Source organism: Mauremys reevesii, linkage group 8 (assembly GCF_016161935.1).
Source record: "Mauremys reevesii isolate NIE-2019 linkage group 8, ASM1616193v1, whole genome shotgun sequence".
Classification (NCBI taxonomy): Eukaryota; Metazoa; Chordata; order Testudines; family Geoemydidae; genus Mauremys; species Mauremys reevesii.
Window position 1 is genome coordinate 1,086,406 of NC_052630.1, and position 25,240 is coordinate 1,111,645.

The following is a 25,240-nucleotide window of genomic DNA, read 5'->3' on the forward strand; positions in this document are numbered from 1 at the left end:
CTGCCCCTAAAAGCTGGCAACAGCGATTTTTCATTCTCTAGGGGCACTGAGAAAGAGAAAAGGAACTTTCCTGCAGCTTCCAGGACGTCACACAAAGCAGCAGTGCTGGGCAGAAGCTTGGCTTGGGGAAGAGAAAAGCAGCAGTGGAAGAGGAAAAGAATGGGGAGGAATGGTGCCTTCTACTGTCAGGTGACTACATGGAATTAAACACAGACCCAGCTGCATAAACACGAGTAGAAACCAGCCCTCTCCAGATCTCCCCAGCACAGTCAGTGCTGCACGAGGAAGGGCTTTAACATGGACATCAACCACCTTTATGTTTACCCACCTGTAGCGCCCAACTTTTACCCAGACCACCTCCTTGTAATGGGGTTTCTTGCCGGCTTTGCAGTCGTTACAGTACCAGCTTCCCTCCGGCATCTCGATGTTCAGACACTCGCGGTGAAAAGCAGCTGGGCAGGACTCACAGCACAGAAGGCTGCCCCCTGCATCCAGGGGCGATACAGCAGTGAGAGCCACATCACAAAACCACAGGCCCCTATGCTCCCAGACAGAATCAAAGCGCCAGGAAGAGGGCCAGGCTCTTACACAAAGCTCGTTCCACCTGCCCAGCCACCCGAGCTCTCTCCATCTCTACCAAACAGCAGCACAAGGCCATGCAGAGGGCCAGGCCAATGCTTAGGCACCACTGAAGTCCCTCAAAACAGGATAACAGTAGCCTACAGGCTTTGTATTCTGTACCCTTCACCTCACCCAGGCCGGGCAGCAATGGCCACATGCAGCTGAGGCTGTCTCTCATCTCCTGGGGTTCCTGCAGGGAGGCATTCGCAGGAAGACTAGGTGCAACCACATCTGAAAACAGACTCAGGCTCTTCTGCAAAGCTGTTCCAGGGGCAAAGTCCTTCCATCAAGATGATCATCTCATTTCCTGCTCTCCAGCTTCCCCAAGCCTGGATACAGAGACCTGGGAGCACAGCTGTCCAGCGTGTGCAACGGCGTCTCTAACACAAACAAACCCTAATCCAGTGAGGCCTGGTGACAGCAAGACAAGTACCCTGACCTGGCACTGGACGAGAATGGGGGCCCCAAACTGGCCTGCCCTCAGTAGCTTTATCCTGCTAAGTAGCTGGTTTCTGCATTCTGTCTCTACCTGTGGCACCCCAGCACAGGCCCCGCCCCATAGTGCTCACAGTGCACTAGGCAGAGAACAGAGGGTCTCACCTTCTGAGCAGACAAAGCACCAGCTGACATTGACGTGCTCATGGTTTCTGCAGCCCCTCCGTGGAGAGAAGTGATTGGGGCAGATGATGCTGTTGGAGGCGAGGATCACGGTCCCCGCAGCCAGACAGAAATCGTTGGCATGGTATGCCACCGGACACCGAACACAGCGCATCAAGCGACCTTGCAGTGGAAAAGGTTGGACACAGGTAAGTGACAATTATAATTTGCTCCTAGAACTTAGTTTTGTCAATATTCAGGCTTACAACAAACAAAGGGTGAAATGAGTCACTTGGTGAAGGGACACCTTGCCTCTAATTACAGCAGCTTCTCCATAACTCCTTCCCTGTGTTTAAACTAGCTGACAGACCAGCCTGCCCCAAATGGTGGGTGCTGCGCCCCGTGCAGAGGGGCCGGAGAGCAAGTCTGTCCTGCACACAGCCTGCAGCAGAGGCTCCAGGCATTGCAACATGGCACCGGCTCCCAGGTGGGCATCGACTCACAGCTGTGATGAGCTCAGTTTCACAGCAGGGAGCCTACCAGCAGTGAAACTGACATTCTCGCAGAGATGGCGTTATGATATCGGTGTAGGGGGCCGCTTGCTGCAGCAGAAGCAGTCCTGTGGTGCAGACACTGATGTAATTAGGTGACATCAGCTGCCTCACGTTGACCTAACTCTGCAGGGCAGACCAAGCCAGAGGAGCAGCTGAGACAAACCCGAATGGCACTGCCATCCTGGGCGCCAGATTGCCACCCAGAGCAGGGAGCTGGCCCCAGCCTGAGCATCCACACTGCACTATAAACCTGTGGCGACAATTGCTGGACCCAGGTCTCTCAGCCATGCTAGTGTGTCCGTACTGAACACCACAGACCTTCTGACTCAGGTCTGTGTCCACACTGCAAACTGACAATGAGTGCACCTGAGATTCAGAGGGACTTGAGCTCTGACCCACCCCCTAGCAGGGTCCTAGGACCCAGGTCCTGAGTCAGACTGATGGATGTGTATGTGTGGATGGAGCAGGGTCTTCGATTCAAACCTGAATTGGAGCCCAGGCTCAGCGTGCAGGGTAGACATACCCCTAGAGAGCGGCAAGTTCACCATTTGGCACCTTCCCCGCTGACCAGATTTACACAGCTTACAGCAAATGTCCCACGATGAAAGATGAAGGAACAGGCACTGGGCGGGAGACACCGAGCACCTCAAACTGCTCCAAAATTAAAGATGCTTTGGACGCAGGAAAGGGGCTCCTGCCTTTTTTCCTGACTAGCCCCAGTAACCGCAGGCACAGAAGGGTTTCTTTACCTTTAGACGCAGAAAGGTTTGCTGGGTTAGCGGCATGACAAGTCATACAGATGTGCAGTGAGCATCGAAAGCCCTTGTTCTGCATGACTGTGGGTGGGTACTTCTGCACACACTCTTCATGGTAGTACTTCCCACACAAGGGGAGCAAGCACCGCCTCACGTCCTCCCCACTGCTCTTGCACACAAAACAGGTGTGGACGCCTGGAGGAGAGAACACCGGTCACATGGCGAAAGGGAAGGAGAACTCTCAAAGAAAGAGTTACCACCTCCAGCCAGACTGGCCGGCTCCTTAGGAGCCCCTGGCCTGGACTGCACAGCTACCCAACCCTCTCCATGCTCTCTGGCCCTGGCCATTTGTCTCATGCCTTCCGCCAATGACACACTTCAAAGCAGCCTCACGCGAGCACCCAGCAAGCGGCCTGCCCTCCCACCCGGTGCCATACCTGTCGAACACTCATTGCAGATAAACTTGCCCTTCGGCATTTCTGAGAGCCCGAGGCACCGCAGGTGGAAAGCACCACAGCACTGCGCTTCACACAGCAACAACTCCCCCGGCTTCTCACAGATCTGTGTGGGGAGGGAACACAGCGTTACTTCTGGGACAAACCCCTGGCTAGATACACACACGGCATGCAGCTGGTAGGCTGGCTGAGACTGCCACGAGAAACTCCCACAGAAATCCCTTCATGCCAGCTCACAGAGTGCCACCGCTACCACTTCTCCCTGAAACCCCATTGTGAGGCAATGGCTTAAATAGATCCCACTTCATTCCCAGCCACCGCGCTCCCACTCCACCGCTGCAGGGACAGTGCACCCGGAGCCCGCTGCAGAGCAGTCATGCCGCATCTACACACAAGGGAGGTGCAAAGTGTCCAGTCAGTACAAGGCACATGAATAACTGGACAGCCAAGGCTCCTGACAAGAGGGACCATCACCAAGGATCCGGAGAACATTAGTTAACTCAATCAGATCTGCTTCAAGGTTGCCTTGTTAGCCAGGGGATTAGTGTGCTGCACAGTTGCCCAACACCACCATCAGTGCTGCAAAGGTGCACCCAAAGATCTTAGCTCCCTACCTGACAAACATTCTCCTTGAGGGCTGCTCCTCCTCCTCGCTCCCCCTGCATCCTTTTGGATGAAGGCACTCCATGGTCATTCTCAGACCCATCCTCATTGAGCTCCTTGGGGCTTGCAGCACTCCCATGGATAGGTATCTCCCCCTTTAGAAAAGAAATCCAGAATTCAGATGATCAGTATTCCCTGGCCCACCCTCTGGACTGTTAGTTTGGCTATCAAGCACATACAGGTTTTCAGGCGGGCTGCAAACAGTGCCTCTAACACTCATCCTGCCCGCAGAGGACCCTTAATGCCCTGGGGAAAATACCCTCCGCACTGCTCCACTCTGAGGTTTCATGAAGGAGGAAGTTTTGGTTTGTGCTTTAACCACAGGTATTCAATTTGGCTAGCTTGCTGCCACGACTCATCTTCATGGGGCTCTCTCTCTGGATTAATTCTGCCCCAGCCTGACCCAATGGAAACATGCAGTTTTGTGCCAGAACAGTCCTGGAGCCACCGCTATGGCCAGAAAGTTTCCTCAAGGCACTGCGTACACATTCCACTGGATGACATGCAAAGGAGCAGAGCATGGTCAAAGCAACCATTATTTCATTCTGCGTGTCAGACCGCCAGGAACACACGGACAGTATTTCAACTAGAGAGGTTGGCTGTGGCGATGCTAGAGAACCAGCTTGCTAGTAACTGATCCAGTGGAACTGCGCCAGTGCAGCGAGTCCACCCGAGCCGTCTCGTTTAGGGTGCAGTTCTATTCTGCATCCACATGCAAGGCTAGATTCTACGGCCAGAAGGGACCCTTCTGATCATTTAGCTTGATCTCCTGCATAGCACAGGCCACAACTGCCGGTGGCTCTAAAGCATCTTTTAGAAAAAATCCAATCTTGCTTTGAAGACTTCAAGTGATGAGAATCCAGCATATCCCTCGGTGAGCTAAGTCACCAATTCCTTGCAAGGTCCGAGACGAGCAGCAGCAGCTGCAGAACTTCCAAACCAGGGAGGAGAGACAAGGTGGGGGAGATATCATCTTTTATTGGCCCAACCTGTGTTGGGGAGAGAGAGCAGCTTTCGCGCTCACACAGAGCTACTCTTCAGGTCTGGGAAGGAGAGCCTGTCTGCATCTCCGTGGGGAGCTGGCCCCCACCCTGCAGCGGCAGACCACAAGGAAAGGAGAGTTCCAATTCTCCTATGGAAGCCAGGTCCCCTGGGCACTGCCTGGGGTTGGGAACGTCCCGTGGATGCCATGGGGATGAAGATGTGCATGGCAATACACCAAGTGTGGCGGGGCATGGGAGCAAGATGGCAAATGTGCCTGAGATTCTTGAGGGATCTGAGCAATTGAACTTTGAATTCAGTCCCTCACTGAACTTTCCTGGACCGCAGGTGCATTGCATGTGCCTATCCTGTGCCCATTCCCATCTAGCCCAGAAAAGCGGTCACTCCAAGGTGGAGAAGCCCTAGCGGAGCCCTGTACCTGGTTCTGACAGGCAATAAGATGGCCTGGCACATGCATCACGCAAGGATTTTTGAGAACTCTGCTCTTTTCAGAAGCAGACAGACTCACACTCTTCCCACAGCACAGACAGCGAGGTGTTACAGAATCACTGCACACCCGCGGCTCCCCGCCTCACCAGGTCATCCCCTGGTTACAGCAGCACACTCAGAAGGCAGAGTGGTGGTCCAGTGCGCATTTGGAAAGTTCAAAGCAAGAGGAAGGTGCTGCTGATATGCCAGGACAGCCAGGAACACGAATCCCCTCCCAGCTGTCTGCTGTATTCTGCAACGGGTGAGGTATTCTTGCAGCAATCATTTGCAGCTAGGCTGAAAAGCAATGCCACCCAAAGCAGTGACTTGCATTTGGTGTGAAAACAAAACCTGAGACGCTGGGGCCATATCTTTTGTCTGGGCAGAGAAAGCAGCGGGGACGGATCATGTTGAGGTGTGCAAATGTCAGCGTTCCCTGCTGTTAAATACCATTGCTAGGGCTGCAGGTTTGTCATGGTGGTAACAATGTTTGTTTGACTAGGGCTTTTCCTTGTGTCTGTGACTTTACGGAAGCAGGTTTCCCAAATGCTGGGTCGCTGACCTGGTGTGGAGCGTAAGGTGAGCCCCGGGGAGCGAGCAGTAGCTCCTGTCCCATGAGACTGACCCTGGCTCCCTGCTGTGGGAACTGCAACCTGGGGCATGGGCTGGCACCGCTGCTCAAGTGTGGTCTGGCTGCCCTCTATGGTGACAGAGGGCCAGATCTGAGTACGTGGCACTGCAAACTGACATTCAAGGCTGCAGTGCCACAGAGCTGCTGCTCTGTTATCATGACCGAGAAATTGGTGGGCCAAACCTGAGAGGGACTGCAAGCCCTGCACCAGTGCAATGGCTGGAAGGGGGAGCCAAGCCCAGCCCTGGGGGACAGGAGCTGTTGCAGGATGGATTCCATTTCCAGACCCTCTCCTCTGCACAAGGCCAGGATTAGGGCTGTGGTGCGGAGGCAGAGGGTAAGGGGAGTGGGGTGGGGGGAGCGCGTGCAGCAGCAGAGGGGAAGGATGCTGGCCTGTTGGGAACTCCCCCAGGAATCTGGACCCTGGGTGGGGCACAATAAAAGACAATATGAAGTTGGTGGGTCACCATGCTAAAAAGTTTGGGAACCACTGTCAAAGTGGATTGAACTTGAATACTTGAAAAAACGCGTATTTTATATAAAAAGCTACAGAGAGTCGACTTTTCCAGCCTGTGACGTCACACACCATTTCCCCAGACCCCTTCGGTTCTTACTACATTTCCCAGGGCTACTCTGTGATTTTTTATTTAAACAACACCATGAGAGATCTGCAGCCCCAATCAATGCCTCCTTTGCTAGTGCGTTTCTCCTTGTGTAGATGCCACCGTCACTGCAGACATTTTTAACCTGACAGGAGTTTGCAGGGAGGACGTAGGGATCCACTGACAGCACACTGAAGTACGGGACAGAGATAAATGGAGCAAATCATGGTTTATTAAGCACACAAAAGTGGAAGCCCAGCAGCAATAACAAACTAGATCAAACCCACAATACTACACACTAGGCACTTCTGCGGACGATAGGGGTACGAATGCATGGCCCAGGGAGCCTGAGTGAGTGGCTCTGTCCAGCTCGTTGGCAGGGACAGAATGCCATGGGAATGCACAGGAAGGAACAGACTGGTATGGCACAGACCAAACTCAGTTGCCACCATCCTGTACTGCAGCACTATACGAGGAGGTGGTATGTACAGGGCAGATGCAGGGGCCTCTTAATGGGATAATGGCGCTAACTGCCTGTGTCTTTGAATGTGCTTTCTCAGGCGCTTCTGCCTCCTCCTTTCTCTGCCATGAGGGACGTATTACGTCAGAGTCCTCTTCTCCCCACTTGGCTCCTTCTGCCTGGAAGCTGCACATACGAGCAGAGTCTCCTTTGCACATCCCCCTGCACCTCCAGGGACAGAGCCTTTTGTTCTCCATTTCCCCCAAGGACTGGTGAGGCGTTTAGCCCCCTAATGTTCTCTGACACCCGATCCCTCTCCTGCTCAGCAATGCAGCAGTGGTCCCTGTAACAAAGAAGAAGAAGAGGGTTAATAGGTTTACTGACACTGGAAACCCTTGGAATACCAAGGAATGCAATAGTTCTGGTTCCTGCTCACCTTGGGATTCCAGTGCCACTCTCAGGACCTATCTGAGGAAGCGAGGGCAAGGACTTGGGTTATTCTCCTAGATAACACATGAGGACATGCTCATGGAGCTGGAGAGGCACCATGCATTTCCCTGAGGGATCTGGACATTAGTATTACTCCTGATCTGATTAGTAAGGCCAGTCATCTAGCAGGGCAAAGATCACTAGAGATTGCTCTGAAATCTGGGGACTGCTGCCCCATGCTTGCAGAGGGGCATTGCAGGCTTTAGACAGGGCCACCATTCCAAACCTGTTGCTCATGGTTGACCTCGAGCAGTTTGCTATCAATAATGCTTATGCCTGCGTTTCATGCTTTCAGTGGAAAGCTGAATGAAATAGTTGTGCAGCTAGACCAGAGCAGATAGATAAATAGTGCACGGCTTTGGTGTGGGGTCAACAGAGACAATGTAGCCTGTGTGTGGGGCCATGCTGCCCCAGGGGTGGTTTACTGCAGTAGAATGCTCCTGCCAGGACATCGCCTGTATTTCACGGTTTGACCGAAAAACCCATCCTGCTTGGCTGCCCTTTTGAGTCCAGGCACATGCATGGCTAAGCCAGTCACTGTACACTGAGGGCCTGAACAATGCTCCACGCAGCCAAATGTAGAAGGGGTGGCTGAACCTGCTGGAGCGGAGCCAGCTGGGCACGGGGTGGAGTAGGAAGTCGCTATGTGCACAGTGGAAGGGAGACTTCTGCTCTCATGAGTTTGCAACTGAACATTTCTCATAAGAACCAGACTCATTGCCGCCCTCCCCCCGCCCTGAGTCTGCCAAACCAGCCCTGGTCAGCGAAAGTAAAGAACCGCCACGTACCTCGTACAAAGGGCAGGCCTCTCTTTCTGAACCTTCTGCCGCTGTCTCTGCAGCCTTCGAGTCACTGAAGAGTCCTGGGGAGCCTGGCATGTTCACAGGCCTGGCCTGAGCCTGAGCCATATCCTGGATTTGCCCACGCCAGCGCTGTCACCCGCCCTGCCTGGCGCTACCCAACAGTGCGTCAGGTTTCACAGGCGGGCGAGTGCAGAAAATATGGTCTTGTTCAGCATGAAAGGGGCAGGTTTCCTCTGCCCCAGAAAAGCTGTTATTCTTCCACACTTTGCTGTACTGGACCTTCAGGTGTGTCAGTCTCTCCACACTGTGCACCCGAGTGAGGGCTACCCTGCTGGAAAGCCATCTGGACACCCACTCACAGTCCAGGGCACTCTGAATTACAGATCTCCTTGTCACCCTTGATACTCGCAAGGTCTCAGGCCAGCTGGCAGCATGCTCACACCATGGCTGCTAGGAGACCTGCTCTGAAACTGGCGTGCTAGAACACACAGCACTCACAAGCAAGTGGAAGCTGGTAGGAAACAGCGCACAATGAGCTGTACAGGGCCTCAGAAAACTTGTTCCCAGGCCAGCAGAAACTACTGCAGAAAGGCCACCACTGCCATGACTGGGGCCCGGTGAGGAAGAGGTGGGAGGACACCTGCACACCTGTGCTTGCCAGCTCCGCTAGCACTGCACTAGGGGAGACTGCCAGGGCAGTGGGCAGCAAAGTGGCTACCCTTGCTCAGGTGAACAGCTATGAACCACTGGGAGCCATTACAGCAACAGGCAGTGATAAGAAATGCCGACAACTGGCTCCTGACATACATCCTGGCCACTGGGTGCTGCTCACGTTGTGCCATTTGAAGTGGGAGGCCCAGAGGTGTCCCTCCTCTCCTAGGCCATGTCTTGGTGAGACCTGGCTCATTCCTAAGAGGCAAAATGTGGCTGTCAGAGATACTGTTATGAGCGGTTCTCTGGCAGGGCGCTTTCACATATCCAAAGAGGGAGTGACCCCACTGGGGGCAGGGGAAACACCCCAACTCTGACCTCTGGATTGGGGGCAGAATTTTAACAAGGGGGTGCCAGAAAGCAACCAAGAGCCCTGACCTCGCGACTGGCTCTCAGGACCCTATTCCAAACTCTGCAGCTAATGCTGGAGTGCAGAACGCAGATGAGAGGCGAATGCAACGTATGATGTCCACACTCCAGAGTTTGTACTGCTTATCAATAAGCAAGAAGGCAGCCTTCCCAGATGCAGCAGCCAAGGCCTTTCATTTGAACAAAAAACCTTCCAAACTGGCAAAGCAAAATTCCTGATGAAATTCTGCTCTATCATAGCTAATTTCACCGTGAGAGACGGTTCTAAGCAGAGCAATAGCCCAAAATTAAGCCCAAGCTTCAGTGGTCTTTAAAAACAGCTGCTAATTTGAAGTGATACATTCCGTTTAAACTCAGAGCAACACTCTTCTCTCCTTTCTAGCCAATCAAATGCTGCAGAGTTTGTTTTTCAGATGACACTTTGAGGAAGGAGAGGAGTGGTCGCTGAAGATGAGAGGGCACGGAAGAAGAGAAGAGCAGCTAGTCCTACAGGAATAGCTGAAGGGTCAATGGAGACAACACCAAATATGAGCCCCAGGAGGATACGGGATGGATTACAGAGGATTGCAAGCGTAAATAGGAATTGAGAGGACTTGTAGCCAGTGGGAGCAGGGGATAGACCGGAGAATCACACTGTCACCAGGAAAAGGCAGGTCTACGTGATTGGGGACTCCTTACTGAGAAGAATAGACAGGCCTGTAACTAGAGCTGATCTGGAGAACAGAAGGGTGTGCTGTCTGCCGGGTGCTAAGATACGGGATGCGGACCTGAGGCTGAAAAGGATCCTAATGGGAGCGGGAAAGAATCCATTGATTGTCCTTCATGTGGGAACGAATGATATGGCTAGATTCTCACTGGAACGTATCAAGGGAAACTATGCCAGACTGGGGAAGATGCTTAAGGAAATCGAGGCTCAGGTGATCTTCAGTGGGATTCTGCCTGTTCCTAGAGAAGGGCAACAAAGGTGTGACAAGATTATGGCGATCAACAGATGGCTCAGGCAGTGGTGCTATAAGGAGGGTTTGGGATGTATGGCCACTGGGAAGCATTCATGGACAGAGGACTGTTCTCTCGGGATGGACTTCACCTGAGTAAGGAGGGAAATAGACTTCTAGAATGGAGGCTGACACAACTGATTCAGAGAGCTCTAAACTAGGAATTTGGGGGAGATGGTTGGGAGATGTCCAGGTAATCTCCATGCCGGAATTTAACATGAGAGGGAAAAAACCAAAGTAAGAGAGGATACAGCCGTGGGCAGGAGAATGGACATAAGGAGGAAGGGTACTGTAGATACCAGTCTAATAGGTGATACTGGTGGTAGAATGTCTGTGCCTAACCGGGTAAAGAATGTCAGTGAAGCCAAACAGCAAAAATTAAGATGTCTGTACACTAATGCGAGGAGCCTAGGAAACAAAATGGAGGAACTAGAGCTACTGGTGCAGGAAGTGAAACCGGATATTATAGGGATAACAGAAACATGGTGGAATAGTAGCCATGACTGGAGTACAGGTATTGAAGGCTATGTGCTGTTTAGGAAAGACAGAAATAAAGGCAAAAGTGGTGGAGTAGCATTGTATGTCAATGATGAGGTTAACTGTAATGAAATAAGAAGTGATGAAATAGATAAGACAGAGTCTGTCTGGGCAAAAATCACACTGGGAAAGAAAGCTACTAGAGCCACCCCTGAGATAGTGCTTGGGGTGTGCTACAGACCGCTGGGATCTGATTTGGATATGGATAGAGACCTCTTTAATGTTTTTAATGAAGTAAACACACTAATGGAAATTGTGTGATCATGGGAGACTTTAACTTCCCAGATATAGACTGGAGGACAAGTGCTAGTAACAATAATAGGGCTCAGATTTTTCTGGAAGTGACAGCTGATGGATTTCTTCACCAAGTAGTTGAAGAACCAACAAGAGGGGATGCCATTTTAGATTTGGTTTTGGTGAGTAGCGAGGACCTCACAGAAGAAATGGTTGTAGGGGACAATCTTGGTTGGAGTGATCTTGAGCTAATTCAGTTCAAACTAGATGGAAGGATAAACAAAAATAGATCTGGGACTAGGGTTTTTGATTTCAAAAGGGCTAACTTTAAAGAATTAAGGAAATTAGTTAGGGAAGTGGATTGGACTGAAGAACTTGTGGATCTAAAGGCGGAGGAGGCCTGGAATTACTTCAAGTCAAAGTTGCAGAAACTATCAGAAGCCTGCATCCCAAGAAAGGGGAAAAAAATCATAGGCAGGAGTTGTAGACCAAGCTGGATGAGCAAGCATCTCAGAGAGGTGATTAATTAAAAGCAGAAAGCCTACAAGGAGTGGAAGATGAGAGGGATCAGCAAGGAAAGCTACCTTATTGAGGTCAGAACATGTAGGGATGAAGTGAGAAAGGCTAAAAGCCATGTAGAGTTGGATCTTGCAAAGGGAATTAAAACCAATAGTAAAAGGTTCTATAGCCATATAAATAAGAAGAAAACAAAGAAAGAAGAAGTGGGACCGCTAAACACTGAGGATGGAGTGGAGGTTAAGGATAATCTAGGCATGGCCCAATATCTAAATAAATACTTTGCCTCAGTCTTTAATAAGGCTAATGAGGAGCTTAGGGATAATGGAAGGATGACACATAGGAATGAGGATATGGAGGTAGATATTACCACATCCGAGGTAGAAGCCAAACTCGAACAGCTTAATGGGACAAAATCGGAGGGCCCAGATAATCTTCATCCAAGAATATTACAGGAACTGGCACACGAAATTGCAAGCCCATTAGCAAGAATTTTTAATGAATCAGTAAACTGAGGGGTTGTACCGTAAGACTGGAGAATTGCTAACATAGTTCCTATTTTTAAGAAAGGGAAAAAAAGTGATCCGAGTAACTATAGGCCTGTTAGTTTGACATCTGTAGTATGCAAGGTCTTGGAAAAAATTTTGAAGGAGAAAGTAGTTAAGGACATTGAGGTCAATGGTAATTGGGACAAAATACAACTTGGTTTTACAAAAGCTAGATCATGCCAAACCACCCTGATTTCCTTCTTTGAGAAGGTAACAGATTTTTTAGACAAAGGAAACGCAGTGGATCTAATTTACCTCGATTTCAGTAAGGCATTTGATACGGTTCCACATGGGGAATTATTAGTTAAATTGGAAAAGATGGGGATCAATATGAAAATTGAAAGGAGGATAAGGAACTGGTTAAAGGGGAGACTACAACGGGTCATACTGAAAGGTGAACTGTCAGGCTGGAAGGAGGTTACTAGTGGAGTTCCTCAGGGATCAGTTTTGGGACCAATCTTATTTAATCTTTTTATTACTGACCTTGGCACAAAAAGCGGGAATGTGCTAATAAAGTTTGCAGATGACACAAAGCTGGGAGGTATTGCTAACACAGAGAAGGACCGGGATATCATACAAGAAGATCTGGATGACCTTGTAAACTGGAGTAATAGTAATAGGATGAAATTTAATAGTGAAAAGTGCAAGTTCATGCATTTAGGGATTCATAACAAGAATTTTAGTTATAAATTGGGGACACATCAGTTGGAAGTAACAGAGGAGGAAAACGACCTCGGAGTATTGGTTGATCACAAGATGATTATGAGCCGCCAATGTGATATGGCTGTTAAAAAAGCTAATGCAGTTTTAGGATGCATCAGGCGAGGTATTTCCAGCAAAGATAAGGAGGTGTTAGTACCGTTATATAAGGCACTGGTGAGACCTCATCTGGAATACTGTGTGCAGTTCTGGTCTCCCGTGCTTAAGAAGGATGAATTCAAACTGGAACAGGTTCAGAGACGGGCTACTAGGATGATTCGAGGAATGGAAAACCTGTCTTATGAAAGGAGACTCAAAGAGCTTGGCTTGTTTAGCCTAACCAAAAGAAGGCTGAGGGGGGATATGATTGCTCTTTATAAATATATCAGAGGGATTAATATTAGGGAGGGAGAGGAATTATTTAAGCCTAGTACCAATGTGGACACAAGGACAAATGGATATAAACTGAACACTAGGAAGTTTAGACTTGAAATTAGCCAAAGGTTTCTAACCATTAGAGGAGTGAAGTTCTGGAACAGCCTTCCAAGGGGAGTAGTGGGGGCAAAAGACATACCTGGCTTTAAGACTAAGCTTGATAAGTTTATGGAGGGGATGGTTTGATGGGATAGCCTAATTTTGGCAATTAATTTGGCAATTGATCTTTGATTATCAGCAGGTAAGTATGCCCAGTGGTCTGTGAGGGGATGTTAGATGGGGTGGGATCTGAGTTACTACAGAGAATTCTCTCCTGGGTGCTGGCTGGTGAGTCTTGCCCACATGCTCAGGGTTTAACTGATCGCCATATTTGGGGTCGGGAAGGAATTTTCCTCCAGGGCAGATTGGCAGAGGCCCTGGAGGTTTTTCGCCTTCCTCTGCAGCATGGGGCAGGGGTCACTTGCTGGAGGATTCTCTGCAGCTTGAGGTCTTCAAACCACAATTTGAGGACTTCAATAACTCAGACATAGGTTAGGGGTTTGTTATAGAAGTGGATGGGTGAGATTCTGTGGCCTGCATTGTGAAGGAGCTCAGACTAGATGATCATAATGGTCCCTTCTGACCTTAAAGTCTATGAGTCTATGAGGTTAAAGGGTTCCTTGATAAAGTATGCAACACGTAGGAGGACTAGCAGTACCTCAGAACAGGGAGCTTCCCCCAGTGCATCTTCACTCCTCCCTTTCTTGTACTGCGCTGTGGCTGGTGAGTATCGCTGTCTCTTGCGCTTTCTCTGCTTCTCAGGGAGTCTGTCAGGAGCTGATGGGAGAGACATGTGTTAAGACAATGGAGAAATAACGGTTCTGGTGGCCATGAGCAGTGCAGTGAATTCTGCAGTTCAGGCTGGGAAGCTCCAAACTTGTCCCACTGCACTAACAGATAATAAGGCCAGGTCCAGTACAAGCCTGCAGGCAATGCCTTGGAATGCAGTTCCCAAATGGTTGCACTGGTGACACCTCCTGTTCCTGCAGCCCCTCACAGGGGCATGGACCTGGGAAATGGGGATTCAGATTGGTTTTGGCATGGCAGCAGAAAAACTCAAACAAAACCATTCCTGCTCTCCCTGAGACCCCAGGAGACTGCAGCCAGCTCAAAGCACTGCAAGAGGTTTAGAGATTTTAAAGTTATTAATCCAAATGCTGATCAACTGTCCCCCTTCCCTAAGTGTTGCAACTCAAACCTCCTTGACTTTGGCTCAAGGGAGGGAAAAAGTGCAATACAGCTGCAAAATTCTCTGCTGGCAGACCAGCCCCCGCTGAGCCTGGTGCAGGGCTCCCTGTGGCACAAGGCCCCCACAACAGCCGCAGGAGACACACTCAGTAACACCCTCACTTTGGGCCAATGGCTAGGGGTGTGAATCCCACACTGGACCTTGGCCTGCAGGGGCACTGAGCAGCAGAGACGCTGCCCTGCATGGAAGGTGTTTGTGTCCAGTATCTCCACCTCCCACAGGAAAGGGAAGATGCGCTGCCATCTTTTGATAAGTGAAAGCAATCAAATCGGGAGTCCAGGGCATTACTCCTTCGGTCGCTGCCCAGGCAGCGCAAGAGCTATTACTGAGCGCACAATATCCACCGTCTGTATTCAGTCACAGCAGAGTGTAACATGCAGGTGCCAAGCCAGCATGGTGACAGGTGCTAGAGAAAAAGCCAATCTGGCTCCACAGGCCACTGTCTTTGGGGGCAGGGTATGGAAATTCCCACTGCCTCCTCCATTCCAGAATACATGGCTTTCAAAAACTGGCTTTCAGGAGAGACAGAAATCCCTACACTTCAGTACCCCAAAAAACTCAACATCAGTAACAACTTGGCAGGTCCTCAGGAAAAAAACTGCACTGAGAAACCTCTATCTGAGCAAACAGAAAGCACCCACCTAACTCCAGCCCCACTGCAGGCCAGTGCTCTGGATACAGAGAGCCGCTCACAGCTGTACCGTGCTCTCTTCACCAATGTCACACTTTACAGAGCTTGGGGGGAGTGTGTGTGTGGGGTGGGGGGGTGATGATACAACTTTGAACAAATCACTTAGTTCTCCTGAGAGGTAAATGCCCTCTGCAGATCCTGACTGGGCGCGACATATACACATGCTTTTCTGCCACAGGCACTAAGTAACGTGGTTTGCCAAGAGCCCTGGCACAGACCACCCCAGGAATGGCACCAGCAGCTCCTGGCTTCATTGCAGATGCCTAGTGTTTCCTACCTTCTCCGAGATCCAAAAACTGGGGCGTGGCATAAAATTCAGAAAGGTCACTCTCCAGAGGGCCAGCATCAAAACACTGGGAATAAACAAGATTGAAACAATTTACCAACTGCATTCAGACACGAGCAAGGAGATGTGTTTTCCTGAGCAACTCAAGCTGAACATTTTTATGAACTGCTGTTACAAGTAACATCTCAGATTCCAACGAACCGAAAGAGATCAGAGAAAACAGGATCCTTTCAACTTTCAATTCATTTGCTTTGTGTCGGACAAATCTTTGCATATAGCAAGTCGACACTGGCTGGCCAGCTGGGGTGCTCTGGCTGCTGCTGCTCATCATGCTGAGCAGTGTCATCTCACTGGTTCCTTGTGCTCCCCATCTGTTTGTTGAATCCACCTGTTGTCTCTCATCGTAAACTTAGCCAGTGAGCTCACTGGGACAGAGCCTGTCTCTTTGCCATACATTCGAACAGGGCTTAGGACAACGGGGCACTGATCTCATGATGCTACCGCACCACTACCATTAACAATCCTGTTGTCTGGGGGGCTTCATGCAGCAACAAGGGAGAGAGAAACATCTTTCGAAACAGGAAAATACAATTACAAACCCACAAAAATTGGCAAGGGCTCTTGGGTAGGCACAAAACCTACACAATTCTGGTCTCCCGTGTGTAAGAAAGATGAATTCAAACTGCAACAGGTGCAGAGAGGGGCTACTAGAATGATCCTTATGAGAGAAGACTCACAGAGCTTGGCTTGTTTAGCTCAGACCAAATGAAGGTCTAGGGGAGATCTGGTTCCTCTCTATACATATATCAGAGGGATAAACACCAGGGAGGGAGAGGAGTTATTGAAGTTAAGGGTCAATGCTGGCACAAGAACAATGGATATCAACTGGCCATCAACAAGTTTAGATATTGAAATTTAAGATAAAGGTTTTCAACCAGAGGAGAGAAGTTCTGGAACAGCCTCCCAGGGGAGCAGTGGGGACAAAAGAACTAACTGCCTTCCAGACTGAGCTTGCTATAGAAGGGATGCGACGCTGGGGTTGCCTGTAAGGCCATACGGCTCATCCATTACCACTATTAGTGAACATCTCCACAGGATGGAGGTGGGGCCTTCCTCTGCAGCATGAGGCATGGGTCACTCACCAGTTTAACTTAATGTAAATGGTGGATTCTCTGTCACTTGAAGTCTTTAAATCATGATTTGAGGACATCAGTAACTCAGCCAGAGGTTAGGGGTCTATTGCAGGAGTGGGTGGTGAGGTTCGGTGGCCTGCAATGTGCAGGGGTCAGACTAGATGATCGTGATGGTCCCTTCTGACCTTAAAGTCTGAGTCTTTTTATCTCATTTTTTGAAATCATGTTGCCTGGTGAACATTAGAGACCAATGGGTGCTTTTCCTTTAAACATCAGAATCCAATGCCATAGAGAGCAACTTGAATATTTCATACCATCGGAACCCCATCAATTTAAAGTACAGGTTTGATGAGACCCAGCTAAGACACAATCTGATGTTCACCAGCTCGCAGAGGAGGGTAATGAGAGAAATGTCATCCCCACTTCAGAGAAAATTTGGTATATGAAAATTTTGAGGCTAGGACCTCAGGATCAAGATAAAGCAGCAACAGAACAGAACACACGGAGACTCCCTGCTCTCCAACTGGAAGTCTACAGTAGAGCACTTCCACCTGGGTGTCCTGCTGAGTTCCTGGAGTTTCCTTTGCCAATGCAAATTAAAGGAGAGGGATGTTTCACAGCAGAAACTATCCAGTCTCCATAAGAAGCAAAGTTGTTTCCCTCCTTATCTAACTTCAATTGTTTTATTCACCGTAATACGCAGATCAAAATGTGGTGACTCAGCACAGGGCTCATATGGCAAAACTTGACCTGGTGCTGAAAGGTTTTTGTTAGTACTGTCGGGAAGCGATGCTAGTTGGGATGAATTTGAGAGGAGATTTTGTATAACATGTTCTGAATCAATTTGCACTAAGCATTTCCTACAAATCATAAGCTGTCACCGTAGCCGAGTACATACTGCTACCCCAAGAGCCTGAGATCCACATTATTACATCATAGTTCATATCTGCAGCCAGCTAGAAACACAATCTGGTGTCTGGTATTTAATTGCCAGCTAGCATTCAGGGTCCGCTGGAAGGAATGTACCTTCTTTGGAGGAGTCCACCCCTCCTTCTTTGGCATAAACACAGCATCTAAATCATTGGATTCCAAGAGCTTCTTAGTTGGCTTCCTCTGACGCTTCCTCTCCAAGTTCCCTGCAATAAATTTCTAGTTAGGAAAAATACAGTTTCTTTAAGTGGATTCAGACTAACAAAATCCATTATCAGATACCAACTGACATTTAAAACCTCATCCGCCTGCTACTCCTTGTGTCTCAGACTGCAGGCTCTACAAGGCAGTGACTATTAGGTATTTTACATGTGTGGAGCACCCAGCATTACACACCTCAACCTGGCTGTCAGACAGCACACGCCAGCAACGCAACTTAGAGAGAGCCAGGCAATCAGCAGCTACATCATTCAACAGCCCACTGACCACCCCTCACCAGTCCCCTTCTCCACCTCGTCGAGTTCCCTTCCACCACCCACGTATCTCCACCTCCATCCGGAGCACCAGCTGTCTGCACCGTTATGTGCTCACATATTACCATCAGGTTGGTATGGCTTCAAACATTACATTTTATGTACTTCGATATTTGATTCTGTATTGGTGCATTTAGGTGAGTGAGGGTCCAGCCGCTGGTGTAAGTGTTTGGGGCAGTTTCTTCAGGCCATAGCTAGAGTGCTTCTGGTCTCCCACTCAGGGGGACAGATGAAGTCTAACTCAAGCACCTGCCTCGTACAGATGCAGCGACTACACTATGATCCTGTTTATCCAAAATGTTTTGGGGACATCAAAAAAACTTTCAGACCAACAGGAATATAACTGTTGCAAGCAGCATCCATGCAGAGATAAACATGATCAGAAAAAATGGTTACTCGCCTTCTCTTAACTGTTGTTCTTCGAGACGTGTTGTTCATGTCCATTCCAATCAGGTGTGTGTGCGCTGCGTGCACGCCAGACGGAAATTTTTTCCCCTAGCAGGCATGTTCTGAATCGATTTGCACTGAGCATTTCCTAAAAATCATGATCCGTCACCGTAGCCGAGGACATACTGCTACCCCAAGAGCCTGAGATCCACATTATTACATCATAGTTCATATCTTCAGCCAGCTAGAGACACAAGCTCTTGAGTCGGTCTGGGCACTCCCACGGAGTCACACCTTCATGGTGCCCAATATAGAGCTCTGCCAACCCACCTTCTTGCTGGCTGCTCCAACAGAGGGGTAGGAGGGTGGGTATTGGAATGGACATGAACACATCGCGAAGAACAGTTACGAGGTGAGTAACCGTTTTTTCTTCTTCGAGTGCTTGTTCATGTCAATTCCAATCAGGTGAATCCCAAGCCTAAGTTCAAGAGGTGGGGTTGGAGTCTTCACTGACTGGAGCACTGTTCATCTCGGGCCTGCTGGGTGATCGCATAGTGCTGGCGAAACAGTGTGTGAAGGACCACGTCGCTGCTCTGCAGATTTCCTGGGTGGGAACCTGTGCGAGGAATGCCGCTAAGGAGGCCTGAGTCCTGGGGGAGTGCGCGGTGATTGAAGGAGCAGGCACCTTTGCCAAGTTGTAGCACTCTCAAATGCAGGACGTGATCCATGATGAGATACGCTGAGAGGAGACAGGAAGACTTTTCATTCTGTCCGCCACGAATAACTGGAAGGACCTTCGGAACAGCTTCATTCTCTCGATGTAGAAGGCTGGTGCTCTGTGGACATATGAGTGAAGCCTCGAGCCAAAAGGGATAGCTCCGTGGTTTGAGAATTGGCCTGCTAAACCCGAGGTTGTGAGTTCAATCCTTGAGGGGGCCACTTAGGGATCTGGGGCAAAAAATCAGTACATGGTCCTGCTAGTGAAGGCAGGGAGCTGAACTCGATGACCTTTCAGGGTCTCTTCCAGCTCTATGAAATAGGTATATCTCTGCTCCCTGATGCTGGAGTGCGTCTTAAGGTAGAATACAAGGAGGAAGATGTCCTGGTTGATATGAAACTGGGAGACCACCTTTGGGAGAAAAGCCGGGTGAGACCTGAGCTGAACCTTGTCCTTATGGAACACAGTGTAAGGGGGCTCTGATGTTAGGGCCGAGCTCAGACACCCTCCTAGCTAAGGTTATCGCCACCAGAAACACCACCTTGAATGAGAGAGAGAGAGAGCAGGGAACACATTGCCAAGGGCTCGAATGGCGATCCCATAAGCCTGGAAAGGACCAGATTAAGATTCCAAGCTGGGATAGGTTGTCGGACCTGTGGGTATAGCCTGTCGAGACCTTTACGGAAACAGCTGAGCAATGGGTTGGCAAAGGCCGAGCAGCCCTTTGCACACACCTGGGTGGAAGGCGGAGATGGCGGCCAAGTGAACTCTTATTGACGACATCAACAGCCCCTGCTGCTTGAGAGGGAGAAGATGGTCCAGTATAAGTGGCACTGAGGTGAGCGTCAGGGACGAGAGGTGCTGCTCCGACCAGATTGAAAATCTCTTCCACTTGGCAAGGTAGGTGGCTCTCGTGGAGGGTTTCCTGCTGCCAAGGAGAACTTGTCTGACTTGATTAGGGCAGGAGAGCTCTCCTGCGTTCAGCCATGGAACTTCCATACAGTGAGTTGGAGCAACTTGAGGTTCGGATGTTGGAGGCGGCCATGATCCTGCATGATTAGGTTCGGGAAGAGTGGCAGGGTGACCGGGGTTTCCATAGACATTTCCAGGAATGATGTGTACCAGTGCTGGCGGGGCCAGGCTGGAGCTATCAGTATCACCAAAGCCCGGTCCCTGAGAATCTTGAGGAGCACCTTGTGAATGAGAGGGACGGGTGGGAACGTGCATAGGAGATGGCCTCCCCATGGGAGGAAGAACGTGTCTGTGATGGAGTCTGGGCTGTGACTCAGGAAGGAGTGGAATCGCTGACACCTCCTGCTGCGTCGCGTGGCGTGCTAACAGATCTATTTGGGGAAAGCCCCACTGATGGAAGATTGAGTTAACGACATCCGGGCGAAGGGACCACTTGTGGCCATGGAACAACCTGCTGAGATAGTCCGCCAGCTTGTTCTGTATTCCAGGGAGGTACGAAGCTTGCAGGTGTACTGAGCACTCTACACAGAAGTCCCACAGCATGAAGGCTTCCTGGCACAGGAGAGAGGAGTGTGCACCCCCATTTGTTGATATAAAACATTGCCGTGGTGTTGTCTGTCAGGGCTGATACACATTTCCCTGCTAGGTGGGCTCAGAAAGTCTGGCATGCCAGGCACGCCGCTCTCAGCTCTCTGACATTGATGTGTAGAGCGAGATCCGCCTGAGACCAGCGGCCTTGTGTCCTGAGCTCTCCAGATGTGCCCCCCAGCCCAAGTCTGACACGTCTGTCACTAGCAAGAGGGATGGCTGGGGGCTGGTGAAGGGGAACCCCTGCACATACTACCTGCGGGTCAAGCCACCACAGGAGGGAGTCGAATACTGGGCAAGGCAGGGTTACGATCCTGTCCAAACTGTCCCGGCCGATACACCGATGCTAGCCACGACTGAAGAGGTCGAAGTCTGAGTCTGGCCTCTGTACTACATAGGTACACGCAACCATGTGTCCTAGAAGTTTCGGGCAATTCCTTGCTGTAGCGGTGGGGAACTGCCTGAGACCTCGAATGATGTGTCTATTTGGGGAAAGCCCCACTTCAGGAAGGAACGCCCTGGTCTGTGTTGAGTCCAGTACCGCTAGCTTCTGAACTGGGGACAGCTTTGATTTCCTCTTGTTCAGTAGGGGGCCCGGTTCGTTGAATGTCATTCTTATGAAGGCGACTTGCCTCTCTACCTGGCCCTTGATCAGTCAGTCGTCGAGGTACGGGAACACCTGTACACGTGGCCTGCGCAGGAACGTGGCCACGACTGCCACGCACTCGGTGAATACTCGGGGTGCCGCTGACAGGCCGAACGGGAGGACTGTGAACTGACAATGGCTGTTCACCACAAACCTGAGGTATTTTCTGTGGGACGGAGTTATCGCTATGTGAAAGTACATGTCCGTCAAGTCGAGGGTGGAGACTCAGTCTCCTGGACCCAGTGAGGAGATGATGGAGGCTGAAGAGACCATGCGGAATTTGAGTTTCTTCACAAACTTGTTGAGTTCTCACAGATCTAGGATGGGCCTGAGCCCTCCCTTGGCTTTCAGTATTAGGAAATACCGGGAATAGAAGCCCTCACCCTTCTGCTCGTGGAGAACCTCTTCCACTGCCCCTAGCAAAAGGAGCGAGTGCACCTCCTGTGTAAGGTGTTGCTCGTGAGAGGGCTCCCTGAAGAGGGACAGGGAAGGGGGGTGGAAGGGCAAGAGGGCACAGAATTGGATGGAGTATCCCCACTCTACTGTGTGGAGCACCCAGCAGTCCGAGGACCATGCCCAGTAGAAAGGGGATAGTCGGGACAAGAAGGTAAGGTGAGGTAGATCCAGTTCTCAATCTGGTACATCATCCTCTTGCGTGCCTTCAAAAGGCCTGTTTCTGGCCTGCTGAAGACTTGGTCTGGCCTGAGGATGGGTGCAGCCTCTTCCCACCTCTCCTATTCCTCCTTCGGGAACTGTCCAGTCCGTTTTGCTGGTAAAACCGCGGACATTGCGGCCTGAAATGCCTGTGTGGCGTTGCCAAGATCTAGACCTCCTGCTGCTGGACCTATCCGAACGATAGGGCTCCAAAAAAAGATGACCATGGAGGAGAGGTACTGGCTGGTGCCGAAGGGCGGTGCCAAACCTCTGGGAACTGATGCCGTCCGTCATCCCCCCACCCACCCCGTGGGTGGTCGGCGCGGGGGAGTGGCGTGCTGGAGATGGGGAGCAGCATGACATCACCGGCTTGCCCCTAGAGGGAACAGGCAGCCTGGCTGACACTGGTGCTTCGTCCTTCCTTGGGGTGAAGCACCAGGTCCTGAGCTGCCTCAAAAAAGTCTCCGGAGTGGAGGAGAGTTGAATGTCCCGTCCTTGACAGTCCAGAGAACAGTAACAGGCTGGACTCGACTGGACTCCTTGCGGGGCAGGAGTCAACAAGCCCCTGGGAGCTGCCGGGCCCAATGTAGGCTGGATGGGCTGAGGCCTCCCTGCCGCTGGCTCCTTAGGCTTAAGGAGGGGGAGAGCATCCTCTCTCCTGCCTCTTTTTCTTCCGGGGCACTGGGGATACAGATCGGCACCTACCAGAGTCCTATGTTCACGTTCAGCGCCGTGTCGGTGCCGGGAGTCCTTAGTCTCCTTTCTAGGAGCTGACTCACGCGACATCGGCACCGGTGCACTGCACACGGAGGAGGGACACTGCTAAAGGCGCTTGCAGAAGCAAGAGCAAGGGAAGTTCCAGCTGGCCATCACTGGCGGCAAGAAGGAACTGAGTGGGTGGCGGGTCGGCAGGGCCCTATATTGGGCGCCATGAAGGTGCGACTCCAGGGGGCACCCAGGCCGACCCTACGGATGCTGCTGGGGGGAAATCTTCCGGCTGTGGTGTACGTGGCATGCACACACCTGATTGGAATGGACATGAAACAAGCACTCGACGAAGAAGAGGGAGTTCTGAATACCCAGGTTTGAATAAACACCTAGTATGCGGAGAGCACATCACATTATGGACAATGCTAGGAAATGTGAAGTGAGCAGCTGATTCATTTGGCTACCAAGTTTATAATTTATGCTTGCTTGCTTACAGCCACATTACTGAGTTTAACAAAACAGAAATCAGAGAGCAGTTCTTCAGCTTCCCAACACAGATCTGAGTCAGAATTCCTGCCGCTGGATGCAAAGCAGACTCACGCGTTTCAGAAGGGAGGCATGCTGCGTATCGCTTACCTGATTTCAGGAAACGTTCCTCTGCCTCCAGAGAACAAGCAGAAACTTCAGACACATCAGGGGAAGATAACATCAGCTCCGGCAAGTCTGAATGTCCATCTATGAGTAGGTCAGTGGGCTCAGAGGAATGGGATACTGGCTCTTCTAACAGCAAATGTTCTGCTTCAAGAACTGGAGGAGCATCTTTGGTTGAAGAGGAAGATGGAGTTGACACCAGAAGGTTCCGCTCCAGCTGCACATTCCGGAGATCACTTCCACGCCTGCATCGTGCTTGAAGCCTTTCCTCTCCCTTGAACTCAGACCTCTCCCGGGAACTCACCTAGCAGCAGCAACAGATACAGATGGAAGTGGGTTTAACCTGCCCCTTGCTACGCACAGCGAGAACACAAACAACATACTGTGGGGATACAAACCAGAGCCCGAGAGCAAAACCACAGAATGGGAGTTAGCAGCACAATGCTCTCACCTACCCTTTGCAATTGCTCCTGGCCCTTCTTTGATTTTTTCTTAGGTGCAAATATCTGATCATATTCTTCTGCATATTCCAGAAGCCGTTTGCTCGGCTTTCTAAGGCGTTTCTTTTCTGAATATGCTATGAAAAAAGAAAACAGCTTCAGGATGAAGTTTCTGAGAAGAGCAAAAGACTGGCATGAAATCCCCTTCTAGCCTGTCTGTAGAGGTTGCTCCAGCACTGTTTTCCGGAAGCACCATGAAGAAAAGGCAGTGTAATCCAGAGGAGAAAAGTCCTTCACTTGATTCTCTTGGACAAATCGTTATCTTTAAGGCCTGTCTGCATTGTGACAGAAGCCTTGTGGCACAGCCGCAGCTGGCTGGGTCAGCTGACTCTCTCAGTGGGCTATAAACTTGGGCTGGAGCCTGGGCTCTGGGATCCTGCCCCTCCCAGGGTCTCAGAGCTCTGAGTCTACACTGCAATTTTATATCCCACAGCCCAAGCCCGAGTCAGCTGATCCCAGCCAACTGTGGAACTTTCACTTTAGTGTAGATTCTCGTTCCTAACTTATTAACCCTTTCTTGGCCCAGTGGGTGAGATTTTCAGAAGTGCCCAAGAAAGCCAGGCACCCTGAACTCTCACTGGCAGTCAGAGAGACCTCACCAGGAGATCCTACACAGGCACTTCTGGAAATCTCACCCTGCGTCTCCCGTTCCTAAGCTCCCCCCTCCACTGAACCTTTTCACACCACTGCCCTGGTATTCCAGAGTCCCGCCCACTCGTTAAGACTGATGCTGTTGCTCTTTTTAACACAGTTTAGAGTTAAGCCAGAGTTTCACTAGCAGCTGCATTGGAAGCCTCTCTTCTTCCCACCTTTATCCCATGCAGCATCCTATACCTGGGAGAGCCTTCAGGTGTCTCCCTCCCTCTCCTGCAAAGCACTTCTGCCCCTTCGCTCCACAACACGCCACGCTGCTATGATGCTGCCTGATCTGTTTGCTGCCTCAATCAGACTGCACATTCCTCAGGGCACAGACCTGCCTTCCCTAGTTTGTAAAGCATTGTAGTATTACAGAAAAATACGCTTCCATTCATAGATTCTGAAGCAAGAAGGAACCATTGTGGTCATCCAGTGTGACCTTCTGCATAGCACAGACCAGAGACCAGCCCCACAATAACTGCTAGAGCAGAGCTGTTAGAAAAACATCCAGCCTTGATTTAACAATTGCCAGTGATGGAGAATCCACCACAACCGTCAGTAAATTGTTCCAGTGGTTAGTCACCTTCCTGTCAAAAAACCATATGCCTTATTTCCCACCCGAATTTGTCTAACTTCAATTTCCAGCCACTGGATCGTGTTAGTGCTCTCTCTGCTAGACTGAAGAGAAAATTATTAAATATTTGTTCCTCATGTAGATACTTCTAGACCGTAATCACATCACCCCTTAAGCTTCTCTTTGTTAAACTGAACAGAT

General features: G+C 50.4%; 1 protein-coding gene across 5 annotated transcripts in view; it reads right to left on the minus strand.

Moving 5' to 3' along the window:
- NSD1 (nuclear receptor binding SET domain protein 1) overlaps positions 1-25,240 on the minus strand; it is a 115,251-nt gene that overhangs the window by 31,066 nt on the left and 58,945 nt on the right. For all 5 annotated transcript variants that reach the window (XM_039485520.1, XM_039485519.1, XM_039485522.1 and 2 more), the window contains exons 5-14: positions 23,785-23,906; positions 23,315-23,633; positions 17,569-17,678; positions 15,401-15,476; positions 13,842-13,960; positions 3,597-3,740; positions 2,965-3,088; positions 2,522-2,722; positions 1,222-1,401; positions 329-485 (exon numbers count right to left, since the gene is read on the minus strand). In XM_039485520.1, coding sequence (XP_039341454.1) covers positions 329-485; positions 1,222-1,401; positions 2,522-2,722; positions 2,965-3,088; positions 3,597-3,740; positions 13,842-13,960; positions 15,401-15,476; positions 17,569-17,678; positions 23,315-23,633; positions 23,785-23,906 — 1,552 coding nt within the window. The remainder of the gene's footprint in view (positions 1-328; positions 486-1,221; positions 1,402-2,521; positions 2,723-2,964; positions 3,089-3,596; positions 3,741-13,841; positions 13,961-15,400; positions 15,477-17,568; positions 17,679-23,314; positions 23,634-23,784; positions 23,907-25,240) is intronic.